This window comes from Copadichromis virginalis, linkage group LG19, assembly GCF_057382275.1.
Source record: "Copadichromis virginalis isolate Kocher_CV1m ecotype Utaka linkage group LG19, C_Virginalis_male_GT1.1, whole genome shotgun sequence".
NCBI classification, from domain to species: domain Eukaryota; kingdom Metazoa; phylum Chordata; class Actinopteri; order Cichliformes; family Cichlidae; genus Copadichromis; species Copadichromis virginalis.
Genome location: NC_140636.1, coordinates 23,487,885 through 23,501,742, shown reverse-complemented (window position 1 = coordinate 23,501,742; position 13,858 = coordinate 23,487,885). Strand labels below are relative to the sequence as shown.

Here is a 13,858-nt window from a genome sequence, read left to right as displayed (position 1 = left end):
ATATAGTAAACCTACTTTCAGCTGCTCCCTTATTCACAAGGGATCGTCACAGTGGGTTGATTTGGCAGTTTTAATGTTGGATACCCTTCCTGACACAACCCCAAAGGGATTTGTCTCTCCTCCCTCTTACTCAGTAAACAGCCATTAAATAGCAATTCATATCCTTCTTACAGAAGGCTAACCAAAGGAACTTTAGGTTACTTGCGTAACCACAGTTCTCAGAGTAACATGAGTGAGATGTCTTACTGTGGGATGTGCCTCCCTTCACATTTCTCAGAGGAATTTGCCTCAGTATGCCAATTCTGAATGGCTGGTGACCATGTCAGACTGAACCACCAACCCTTAAGTGGCTTGAACTACTATGCAGTCATTACTCAAGGTAAGCACTTATCATATTTCCCCAACAAGAAGGGCTGAGGCGAGCTTACGCATGTTACTCTGAGAACGGAGGTTATGCATGTAACCTAAAGTGGTCATTCTTGGCATTTTCAATGTCTCATTTTAAAGTCTCAAGTTAGCAAGTAGCCCCTTTATCCAAGTGAGGACACAGTGATTTGCACTGCTTGGGATACACTTTAAGGAAAGCTGTTCAGTTTAAACAAAAGGTGAGTGGTGAGGACCAGCTTGATGCTGCACAACTTGAAAACACTGCTCAAAGCTCCTGTCCAAAAAAGCATGCAAAACAAAAACAGGAGACTGCATGTTGAACCTTTTGTTTTTCAGATGTTTTTCAGCTGTCAAGAGGCACAAATGAACCAACAACTCCAGACACAAATGCCAGGTCAGGCTTCAGTGAAGCCCTGGATTGTTCGGGGGTAGACTTAGTGTTTGAAGGGGGTACTGACAGGCTTAGACTGTTAACAATGTCTTCAGAGATATGAACTCAACCTTGTGCGCTTTGATCGTCCCTGATAGCGTAGCCACTGTTCAAGAACAGTCTGATGCAGATCTCCATACACAGTGCCTCTGGGGAGCAGATCTAGGCCCAGATTCAGAGAGATCAGGACATGTCGCCCTCAGAAAAGGGAAATGTCTACTATTCCATGGGATCAGCTCATTGAGGAGTAGAAGCCCCATACAGGAAAAAAAACATACTCCTGCCTATGGACAATTACACTATATTGCAGGTTAAAATGAGCTCTAAAGTCAGAATAGGTGAATTATATCATGCCTGGAGAGCAGCACAAGCTACTTGAGGGTGGGTGGTTTGACTTGACATGGTCTTTTTGATCACAAGCCAATCAACTGAGATAAATGCTTTGAGGAATAGGCAGAGGTGTGAATTACACAGACAATGAAAGCACCAGTATACTTTGCTGTACACTTTTCCACATTGGTTGCTTTGCACGCTGCTGCAACATCATCACATAGTCGCAGATATGATGTAAATGTTGTCTCGCTCTGCGACAGGGGGTAAGCAGTGAGCATAAAAGCGGCCGGAGTGGCTGACAAATGAGACATTGAAACATTCAAATTAATCTTAGGAATGAGAAAAGGACTTTGAGTCCAGCATTTTGTCCAAGGATAATTCAACATGCAGAACTAGGGAAGCCTGTAATTGAACCGTTAACCTTCCAGCTAGCAGACAACCCATTCTAACAGGTGTGTTTTGTTTTTTTTTTTAAATGCTCTAAATTCCCTAAAAATAAAAAGGAGGAAATGTATAGGTAAGGGAAGGGATTAAACACTGTTTACAGTTTGAGAAGAACTGAGTGGAAAGTCGAGTTTAATGGGTCGCTGTGGCTTTGCATATTTTGGGTTGGGTAATTTGTGGTATCATTTGGGTGAGGAGGATTCAACTTTGTGAGGCCCAGTGGAATGCAGAACATGCAATTATGTTGAGACAGCTTCTGCTTCTACTTCTGACTGTGTTATGTTTTTGCACTCTGGTCAACTGATTTAGCCTCCTTAAAGAGGGGTGTGTGTGTGTGTGTGTGTGTGTGTGTGCTCCCCCCCCCCCCCCCCCCCCCCAAATAAAGAGAAGTTGACTGGAAAAGGCAGTGCCGGCAGGGTTACATTACATCACAATCGTTCATGTATTTTCAGGGCTGGCGTGGTTAGATGGCTGTGGCTTTTTGGGTTTTTTTTTTTTTGTGTTCTCTTGTAAACAACTCATCTAAGTTTTAAGTGAGAGACAAAAGGAAGGAGGGCGGAAGTGTGGCCTGTTTGTTTTGGTCTGAGATAAAGGTGCTCTAGTGTGACATCCAGTGGATCTTAATGTCATGCATATAATCTTGTAACTCTATCCTTTTTCCCCTCATGTCCATGTGTTAACAAACTGCATAACCTCGTCATGTGGACTCTCTTTCTGTGCCTTGTACCAGCGTAGAAAGACCTTTCACTTATTTGTGGTTTCAGCATTGGAGGATAAAAATCCTTAGTCACAGCAGTTTAACATAGCTACTCGTTTCACACCACAACAGTGAAACGGGCACTCATGTTGTCCTGTCGTTGCAGGATGTCGAGGTGGTTTTCAGTAACATCCTAGACATCCACGAGTTGACTGTGAAGCTGCTCGGGTTGATTGAGGACGCTGTTGAGATGACTGCTGATGGCAGCCCTCATCCGTTGGTGGGCAGCTGCTTTGAAGATCTGGCGGAGGTATGAAGTCACTCTGATTTTCAAATCTTAAAACACACAAGTTCACAATATTTGGCGCGGGCCAAATATTGTCTGAGCTTTTACTAGTATGGTTGGGAAATACACAATATGCAATAAACTGTACAAAAAACAGTTTTGGTACTTTGTTTTTGTGTTGGGTTGTCATGTGGTTGTTAAAAAAATGTAATGCATGGCTTGAATTTATTAGATTTGTTGGAAATCCGTTCATTCTAAACCAGCATGTCAGCATGAGTGCATCATTCTTGTTTTAGGAAAATATAGAAACAAAAATAATTCTTAGTTTTTGAGAGATTATTTCTCTGACGGATAATTAACAGCAAACTAATCAAGTCAATCTAGGATTTACTGCAGAAAGAGAAAAAGTTTGTAATTAAATTAAGTTTCTTCATTTGATTGCTCAAAAAATTGTCATTATTATCCAAGTCAGAATCATAGACCAACAAATCTAACTAATAAGACAAAATTAGTTTTTACGTTTTATTCGATCACATATTGGGAAAAGCTGAGCGAAAAGCTGTGCTAACGACGTCTTGAAAAGCTACTTTGGCCAGTGGTTATAAAGGTATTTCTCCATATAAATAAAGAAAACGAAGCTTGGTTCCTAGCAAAAACTGCTTTCTCAGGAAAGCAACTTTCAAATCGGTTTCTTGAGAAAGAAACTTTTAAATTGTGTTCTTGAGAAAAGCAACTTGAAAGTTGGTTTACCACAACACTTCTGGTACCCATAGTGTTATGACTAAAGAAAAAAAGAAAAAGGAAAAAAAAAAAAAAAAAGACGCCGCACACTAACACAAAAACAACATCCAGCCATTGTAAAATATGGTGGAGGTAGAATCAACATTCGGGCTGCTCTGTTACTTTAGGGCTTGTATATCTTGCAGTTGTTGATCAGAATAATGGATTGAAAAGGATATGAGGAATTTCTAAGGAGGACATTAGGACAGCAGTTTAGGAGACTGTTAACGGAAACACACACAAATAAACAACAAAATGGGTGAAAAGAAGGTTAATTACTGAGGATCTTTTCTAAGAACTAAGAACATTCCAATGAAACCCATCTGTTTGTGTAAAAACACTTATTACTGTAAGTCATTACTTGATTAACTACTTTGTGTAACTTGTGGTTATGATGGAGACGGCGCTGATGACTCAGATATGACACCGTCTTTCTGTGATGTTTTTCTTAAGACTTGTATTATTCTGCATGTGTGTGCAGGAGCAGGCCTTCGATCCCTACGAGACTTTGTCTCAAGACATCCTCGGCGGGGAATTTCATTCACATTTCAACAGCTTGATGGCACGACCAACAGTTGGCCTCTACTTCCAGGTAAGAGATTTCATAAGAGTTTGGAAAGGTGACGCTCGGGTCTCTACATTTGTTTGGTTTAAAAACATACTGTCAGATTTATACAACCTCACATCCACAATTCAAAAGATGGGCCCATTGGACTGTTTCATGAAAATATTTGCTCATTTTGAATTTATTGGAAGCCACATGAATCAAAAGCTGGGACGGGTGTGAAAAAGGGACGGAAATGTAATCGGTGCTGAAAAGAAAATTACATTTTGCAACTGGTAACAAGTGAATAAAACGATCTGGTATTAAAAAATAAATCTGCATTGACAAATCGTGGAACAACTTCAGAACAATGTGCCTCAAAATTTAAAATTTTTAAGTTTCTTTTGGGGGAAAACTTGGATGCTGTCTCTTCCTCACTAAAGCATTAGAAGAGCTTCTGACTTGACATCAGGGCTCAGTTCAAAAGGTGTCATCTCTGATAACATGTGGGGCGCATTAGTGATGATGGATTCGGCAGTTGGCACATCTGGAAAGGGGGCATAAGCCCTAAAAAGTATATACAAGTTTTAGAGCAACGTATGCTTCCGTATAGACATTATCTTTTTCAGGGAAGGCCTTTAATATTTCAGCAATGCCACATGCTAGAGCTACTGTAATGGCATAGCTTCATAGATAAGTCCAGGTGCTGGAATCCTCTACAGGCAGAAATGGGACAACAAGTCAAGCAGCTGCTCTCCTCAGTGCCCAGATGTTTACAGACTGTTGTTAAAAGCAGAGGGGATGCTACACAGTGGTAAACATGTGTAAACATTTTTTTTTAATATTCTACTGTTGGTTTATGAGATTTGCAAATCATTGCATTCTTTTATTTGCCATTTACAAAACGTCCTAACTTTTTGGAACTTGTGTTACAGTGTGCATTTGAGTTTTATTTACTTTGACTTTGTATTATCACTAGGTACGAGAATTAACGGTTACAGCTGTTATAACTGAGAATCAGTTCTTTCTGTCAGTGCCAAAAATAAACTTTACAGACTGAAAAATACTGTAAAATAAAAAAGGGAAAATCTGTATTTTTTTTTTATTTTTTATTTTTTTATATGAAGGTGTAAGTAGGTCATTTTGAGTTTATACCCAGCAAACATTGTTTCATTATTTGTTCCTGTTCTGCTTTGAAGTCAACCTGCATGCCGGGTGGAATTCCTCTTAATATCGCCGAGTGCATGTCATGACATATCCAGCGTCCTGTGTACAGTTTATTCGCTGCTGCTGCATTGTTTTATTTGGACATTCCTCACAAGAATAGCATTGAATTATGCTCAGTGGGGTGCAGTTTGGCAGCCTTTGAAGATTAAATATTTTCTGGTGTTTTCTCAGGCCAAAGCCCAGTGAGGTGGAGTGCTCACATGATGCAGCATCAGAGCTCCAGAGTCACTGTAACACCACTTGCAGAATGAGACTGTTTTCTGTTCTTCTTTTTTAAGCTTTTCAAAACAAGTGTCTAATTTTGTTCTAGTCAAATTTCTGTTTGTTACGAATCATCTACCTTTAGGCTTCATTTGTATCTTGTTGGCAGTGAGGAAACCAAGTCTGGCTGAGTGAGTGCCCTGCAGCCTTGCCTGTACCTCATTTTGAGGCTTCGCTGTGTTTATTCGTGAACCGCTAGACTAACCACAGTTAGAGTGCTGGCACAGTCTTCTGATTATTCACACCTGGTGTTTATTTCCATATACTCATTGTATGAGAGTTCATACAATACAACTGTATTGTATGAATACAGCTTTATTTGTGCACCATATTGATAAGACTTTTTTTTTTAAAACAAAGAACTGTTTTGTTTCACAAGCTAAAGCAGCAGCACATAACTAAAAAGTGTCTTTGCTTGAGTGTATATATCGATTTATATATATCAGTCAATTAATCAGTTCAGTCAACAGAAAATAGCAATTAAGATTCATAATCTAAGGGGTTCAGTTTCAGCTTCTCCATTAGAAGGAATCTTCTGAAATAGGTTCTCCAGGCTTCTTGAAGAAGCCCTTCTTTGGATGTTGGCTGTCAAGATGATCCCACGCTGTCCAGGCTCTGGGGTTGCAGTGATGGTGTGTTTGGGATCATTCGCATTGCTGAAAAACACAGATCACACTTTCTGGAAAGCATTGTGTGGTGTAGCAAAATCTGATGGTACGTTTCTCTGTCCTGCCCACCTCCATGTGTTTGTTATTCCATCATATTGCCACTTATTTTCAATCCAGTGGCCTCAGTAGAAGCCACCCTTCCTCTGAGACCATTTCTGATGAGGCTTCAGTGAACAGTAGATGAATCTCTCAGGTTCTTTATCAGGTCTTTTTTATTTTTTAATTAATTGTTTTTAAGGACATGACTTTCAGGTAGTGTTCATCTGCTGTAGATGGTGATGTTGACATCATGAGACGACTTCTCTTCTCACCTTACTTGTCCAGTTTCTTCAAAATTTATAATGGCACACTGCCACAGCACTGTTTTCTGCTAATAGCTCTTTGGGAATCACATTGTTATTTGAGCAAAAATACTTTTTTTTTTTTTTTTTTGTCAAACTGTTAGAAACTGGAACAAATGATGTGTTTTTGTGATTGGCTCCTAGTAACAAATTACTTAAAGAATTCTCTGTTATGTGTATACACAACACTCTTTCATCCCTTGAGTTATGAGTTATCCCTTGAGCCTTTTTTGGGCTATTTGAATTATATCTCGGTGTTAAGCAGCTTAACAAAAATAAAAATCCTCTTTTTTTTAAAAAAAGAAAAAAAAAAGGTCAGGTACAAGAACTGGACTGAACGCAGGTGAAAATGCAGCCAATGTCCAAAGAAAGACTTTGAGAGACCTTCAGAAATCCTGGAGAACGATTCATAACGACCCCTTTGGAAGCAAAATTTAAGGAAATGATACATGGCTGTGCCTTTTCGTTAACCCAGCAGCTAAGACATTCAGCTCTTACGGCATCTGATGGAAAGAGATCTTGCAAATCCACTTTGCTCGAGTGCACAATCGGAGATGTGTGTGCGTGCGCACGTGTACATGTATACATGTTGATCATCAGTTGTCCTAACGGGAGATGGTGTAATGGTGTTTCTCCACCAACCAGTTACTCATCTCATCTTCTTTCTACCTTCTTTATCCAGCACGCTCAGTTATGTGGACACCTGGATGAAATGGCACATGTTCCAGTCAAACCTGTGGCAGTGGCCACATTGGTTCTCCTCTTCAGCTTTTGTCTCAAAGCATGTGCTTCATCTTTCTTTTTCCACCCTTCTTGACTTTCTGCCCCTCCTCTCTGTCAGACAGATGCGTCTGTCGAGCACTCAGCCCCTGCACTCTGCAGCGTCTGCTATTGTGGGTAAATTACATCGCCTTTTAAAAATAGAACAGCCAGCTACACTGCAGGACTTATTTTTTTTTTCTCCTGGTGAAGAGGAGGGTCGGGGGCCAAAAGCAAAAATGATGCATATCCCTTTAGAGATGTATGATAAGTTTAAATTATGATTAGAAATGGAAATCCAGTTTTGTTTTCTTTAAAGACTCTTAAGATCAATAGTCTCACCAAGTTGTCGAATCTTCGCTGAAAGCATCTAGATCAGGGCTAGCATATTATTTATCTGTGAGGTTTCTGTTGTGTATGAAAATTCTTGTTTCACACTGGGTTTGTGATACCTGCATAGCTGCATTGCTTCAGTGGAAAGCAGGATCCTGTGGCATGTAAGCACCTTTTCCAGATTTCTGATGACATCAGATTTACAGAAGAAGTTACAAAATAGTCAGTAAATCATAAAGTCCATTTCTCTCTATTTTATATTTGTGTGATTGCACCCACTCTGGACAGAAATAAGTCAACTACATGCTCATGAATTGGGTGACAAACATGAATATAAATACACGGATTCCTTAGGTTCCCTGTAAGCGTTATATCTCGAAACTGATGAGTCTCAAAACGGTGACAAAAAGCACGTGTACACTTTGTGAATCTGCAGGATGCTGACGTATCAATAACATGATCTAAACTTGGATCATTGTTTCCTTGCTGTCCATCTGGGTGCATCAGGCAGCTGATGCCTTTCTCTAATGCACACGATCCCCCTTCCCCCAGACTTCTTCCCTGCATGCAGAGACTGTGGTCGCTGCAGAGGAGTCTGAGTACGAGCGTATTGATTCTGATTTGGCTATCTGGGGAACAGGAGCTTTAAAAGGATACTGTGACACCCCTCCCTTTCTGGTTACCTCTGCCTTACTTGATCAACTGCTTCTTGCTCCCCCTGGTCCCCCTGTACCCTCTTATTTGGGCTGATTTTACATTAACAGACTGGGATGTACCCATTTTATCTGTCTTTGCTGACCGACTGTACGTTTTGTACAATATTTTTAGTCAGGGCCGACATTTTAGTCTTTTTTTTTTTTTATGATCAATTTTTGTCATTCATTTATCATTTGAGTTGAATACAACCATACACTTGTACACTGGCTTATCCTGGAGGCACGAAAGGCGAGCTTTAGACAGGTCTAAACACATCCAGCAACAACTTATTTGGTGGTTTAGCTAACTGCAATATAAACACTCAACTTTCAGTTTCACTTTAAAATAACGTCTCTGTGACTTACATATGAATAAATGCATATCACATTTCTAAATGTTGTGGGGGTTTTTTTTTTCTGGATAGGAAAATGTTTTTGTTTTGAAACAGATTTACTGAGTTAAATGCTGTTTAAGGGGAAAAAGACTTTTTGTATTGAGGTGGAAAATTTGCTGTTATGTTGGTTGGTCAAATCTGTTCATAGTGTTCTTATTATTCATTTTTCTCTTTCTGTTTCTGCAGTCAGTTACAGAAGGCTTTAAAGAAGCTGTGCAATATATCCTTCCCCAGCTGATGATGGTCCCAGTGTACCACTGTATGCACTACTTTGAGCTACTGCAGGTTTGTCCTAATGTTTACTTTTTTTTTTTTTTTTTTTTTTTTTTTTTTTTTCCCCCCAAATTGACTGCCCATCACAACCCTGATTTATTGTTAATGATGCACACAATTGATGGATGTTGGGGTTTACAGATATGTGACCACTGACCACATGATATTATCATGTTTACTTTTTTGTTTTTTGTTTTTTAATCGTCCTCACCATAGGCTTTCTGTAAATCATCCATTGACCCATTGACTGAGACCATTCCCAATATTGATTGATTATCATATTTCTGCAGGATGTTATAAAAACCCAAAATAAAACCTTTTTTTTTTTTTTTTTTTTTTTTAAAGTAAACTTGAATTTTTTCTATGGAAGCAAGCGAGAATCCTGTGACACATAGTGATGAATTTGAAGATATACAAGTCTTTCTGAGGAAGGCCAAAGGTATTTTGAAGTTGGGCGCACAGCTTATGTATGTAGTTTTTATCAAACAGGCCTGCTATTATTATTTTGATACCTCTTCTGTGCTAGGATCCAAATACAACCAAATTCATGGCAGGGAGAAAATCTCTATTGTTGAAAGCAGTGTAATGTAGGTAAACAAATTCTTCCTCAAATACAGTTGTTTATATCTTGCCAGCTTTTCATTGTATTTTGAAGAATTGGCTTGTCTTTTGTTTTTGTGCGAGATTTATTTTTGCATGTCTCCTACTAAATCAAAGGGATTACATCCCAATTTTGCAAAAGGAGTTCCATCACCTTTAAGATAATAGTAAAGCCTCTTCATCTTTATTAGACTTATTCTACCCATCCATGAAATTGGCGGATTCATCCATCTTGCAAGGTCTTTATTTATTTCTTTTTGTACTGTGGTCAAATTGTGTCTCAAGAGGTACCTAACATTAGGCTTTATATCGATCCCTAGATATAAAAATCCCAAGTCAGACCAGGAGAAAGGGGAAATGGATGGATATGAAGTTTTGCTATCAAAACCAACTGGCATTGCTCTTGCTTTATCAAAATTAATATTATAGCCAGGGAGAGATCCTTAATTTTGACATCAACATGGGAGTAGATTTTTTTTTCCAATTTTGAGATGAAGAGAAGCATATCATCGGCTTGCAAAACTATTGTAGGGAACTGAATCTATTTAAAGTCCTTTTATACTATGATACGGTCTGCTTGTCAGTTATATCTCTCCAGTGCATATTCTGAAGCGCTAGAGCCATTAAAAAGGACACAGGCGCTAGGTAAAAGATGGATAAGTTTGACAAAATTACAAAGCCTTCTCCAAGTCCAAACTTTCCTAAGACCTCAAATAAATAAAATAGGAAATAATACGCCCCTGCAGCTTATTAACTATAGAATACTGCATAATATGAAGTAATTTTAACGTTTCTAAGTGGTGTTTTGTTTGCATTTTTGACACGTGACAACCATGACGACAGTGTAGGGTTTGGTGAATAAAGCCTCGGTCATATGGGGAAAAAAGATTAGTTTCCTGAAAGTTTGGAGAGTGGTTGCTGGAGGTTAATGGCAGTCACTAGGAAATCGATTGCTAAAGACTCAAATTAACCTAGAGGCTGCTGATCTCTTGGCAACTACCAGTCATAGTATAGTATTCCCCATCCAGCTGGCAAAAGCCTTGTTGCTTTGGTCACAATCAGCTCTAGTTGCCTGCAAACACTCGTCCGCCCCTCTTCGAGTGCTAGTGAAATGGTAATAAGTGTGACACAAACCACAAATTCAGACCTTTTTGCTTTAAATGAAATTTTTTTTTCAGTTCAGTTTTATTTAAGTGGCACAAAATCGGAACAACAGCTGCCTCACAGTGCTTTTATTGTAAGGACCATACAATAATACAAAGAAAACGCCAACCATCAAACGACTCTCTGATCAAACACTTGGCGACAGTGGGAAGGAAAAACCTCCTTTTCATATTGAGAAACCTCTGGCAGAACCAGGCTCAGGGCAGGGTAGCCATTTGCCGCCACCTGTTGGCGTTATGGAAGGAAAAGGCAACAAAAGACACACTTATCACATCCAACACGGTACATAACTTTTGAGCAATGTTCACATGGTGTCACGAGAGAAAGCTCTCTGTCCTGTGGCACCATCATCATGCCAGAGTGATGTAATAACTGAGCCTGATGCTCCAGGAAAACGCAGCCGTTAGATTGAGATTGCCCAACAATTAATATGAGATGTAACACATCAAATACTATTTTAATTGCATTTAACACAGGCTTTCTGTAGGACTTTAAAATAATGTAATCAACTCCATTAAGTGTCCCAGTAAGCCATTCATACATCATATGAACAAGCCTTTGGTGCCATTATCAGCTACACCTGCACTTTGTCTTTTTAAAGCTGAAGACGTTGATATTATGTAATCGTGAATATTTCTGATACGTTTTACAGCAACTTCAAGAGCGCAGTGAAGACCTAGACGACAGAGAATGTCTGAAACAGGCGCTTACAGCTCTGCTTAACCTTCAATCTAGCATGGAGCGAATTTATGCCAAACACCAGCCTCGACGTAAACCTGGGTACGTCTACTTACTATTAATAAGCAATAAAGACTTATGTTTGTCTACTTATATTTCAGTGGTTCAGCATTTAAAAACTTGTGCACTGAGCTTTGGGGTTTTCTGACCAAACTTTATTCCTCCCTCACAGTGAGCCAATGTATCGTCTGTATAGCAGGCAGATTCGTAGCAAACAGCTAGCCATCAAACGCATGAACGAGATCCAGAAAAGCATCGACGGCTGGGAGGGAAAAGACATCGGTCAGTGCTGCAGCGAGTTCATCTTGGAGGGCCCGCTTATACGTGCGGGTGCTAAACACGAGAGACACAACTTCCTTTTTGATGGCCTGATGATCAGCTGTAAGGCCAATCAGAGTTCACGGCTCCCGGGAGCGGGTAGCGGGGCGGAGTTCCGTCTGAAAGAGAAGTTTGTTCTGAGGAAGGTCAGCATTACGGACCGCGAGGACTCGCCAGAGCTGCGGAACGCCTTTGAACTGGTAGCCAAAGATGATACCCGTGCCGTATTCTGTGCTCGTACAGCAGAGGAGAAGGAAGCGTGGATGGCAGCGCTGGTGACTCTGCAATACCGGTCTACTTTAGATCGCATGTTGGACACTGAGCTGCAGCAAGAGGAGCAGGCACAGCCTCTAAGACTGCCCTCTCCAGAGGTGTACCGTTTTGCGGTGCAGGACTCTGAGGAGAATATAGTGTTTGAGGACAAAGTGCAGAGCAAAACAGGAATCCCCATCATTAAAGCCGGCACAGTGGACAAGCTCATAGAGAGGCTCACATACCATATGTATGCTGGTAAGCTGCTGCATAAGCTTCGCTAGTGGCAATGAATATTTTAATTTCCTTTATGTTTATCATCTGTTTGATCTTTTTCTAGATCCCAATTTCGTTCGCACATTTCTTACCACATACCGATCATTCTGCAAGCCACACGAGTTTCTCACCCTGCTGATAGACAGGTTCAGTCTTTTCCGTGACTACAGTAATTCTTTTGCTATAATTCGTGATTTTGCACAACTGTAACTGACGTCAGGGTACACCTGATCATTTCTTTTCTCAGGCTTACGATTCCTGATCCAGAACCAACAGATGAAGACAGACAGATACTGATGACCAATGATCATCCGATGGTAGCCCAGCTCCAAAGGTTCCGAAAGGAATACGTACAGCCGGTCCAACTCAGGTGAAGAATTTGCTCATGTGCAAGTTAATTGTGTATTTGAGTGAAAGTAGAAAGACGGGGAACACTAACAGTGAAAGAAATAATATACTGTTCAAAAGTCTTGAGTCAATACTCATTTTAAACACTGAAATACTGTATGTAAGGCAAAAAGTAGCGTTTTTGGTTTGTTTTGTTATTTTTAACCCCTCGGCCGTAAAAGGCTGATCTGGTATTGTCGTCACCCCGCCGGGCACATGGGAGGGCAGGCGATGTGGACGCCTGAGTTTGTGAATGCGATAACTTGAGAACAAGGCAACATATGAGCTTCAAATTGACCCCATAAGGGTATGTACTAAAAATCTCAGATGAGTTTGAAGCTCAGTGACCTCAACCTCAAGAACGAGGTCAAAGGTCAAGTTTTCTGAAAATCTTGTGAATGCCATGACACACGAAGGAAGTCATCTACGACTTTCAAATTGACACCCTAGGTCTATCTCCTAATAATCTCAGATGGTTTTTAATGTTAGTGGCCTCGATGTAAAGGTCAAAGGTCAGAAGTCAAATGTTTTGAAAATCTTGTGAATGCAGTCAAGGTTTGGCAATGGCAAGGGACATCGTAAGATGAACTTCATGTTTGGGTCATTTTAAATTCAAGTGCTATGTGTTTTACTAAGCTCCAAAACACAACTTTGAGTTTAATACACAGCTGGACAACCTGCATTTTTAGATAAACATCACTCAAATTTGTAGAAAGCTTATTCTACTTGTTATTTAAGTGCTTTCTTGTGTCTGTCGCCCTGTTAAGGCAAAAATGTTCTCACCATGTCACAGAATTACTTTTGTATTTGACTGTGTATCCTTATAAGGAGCAGCAGAGTCTGACCTAATCTTGTAAGTCCCCTTTTAAAAAAGAGGGAGCTCCTTAGTGTCAAACATGCTCCTGTAAATTCTGTGAATGTTAGTCACAGAAACGATGACAAAACGAGTGGACCTTATAAACTAGGTAAAGTCCTGTACTGCTATTATATTACATTCTGAGGAAGAGTTTAAAATCTTTGAAGTGTCTGTCTTAAACAAAGCCTTCAGGATGTTTTAGAGTGTACATGCAGGACAAAAGTATGTGTGGTCTGTTGTTCAGTAAGCACTTAAATGTGGTCAGACTGTGTATTTTAACACTGGCACTTCAGAAGGTGTCCCTCTTTCGACGTTTGCTTTTCCCTTTTAAGGCATGTCTCTGTGAACTACTTGGCAATCTTATGTATTTCTTTGACATACCAAATATAATTGTTAATGTCAACAAACGGTAGA

At 39.9% G+C, this 13,858-nt stretch overlaps 1 protein-coding gene across 1 annotated transcript in view; it reads left to right on the top strand.

The window, feature by feature from the left end:
* sos2 (son of sevenless homolog 2 (Drosophila)) overlaps positions 1-13,858 on the top strand; it is a 40,837-nt gene that overhangs the window by 18,667 nt on the left and 8,312 nt on the right. Inside the window, exons 6-12 of the mRNA XM_085442290.1 lie at positions 2,458-2,601; positions 3,839-3,949; positions 8,767-8,865; positions 11,270-11,397; positions 11,528-12,183; positions 12,266-12,347; positions 12,449-12,571. Of these exons, the coding sequence (XP_085298416.1) occupies positions 2,458-2,601; positions 3,839-3,949; positions 8,767-8,865; positions 11,270-11,397; positions 11,528-12,183; positions 12,266-12,347; positions 12,449-12,571 (1,343 nt within the window). The remainder of the gene's footprint in view (positions 1-2,457; positions 2,602-3,838; positions 3,950-8,766; positions 8,866-11,269; positions 11,398-11,527; positions 12,184-12,265; positions 12,348-12,448; positions 12,572-13,858) is intronic.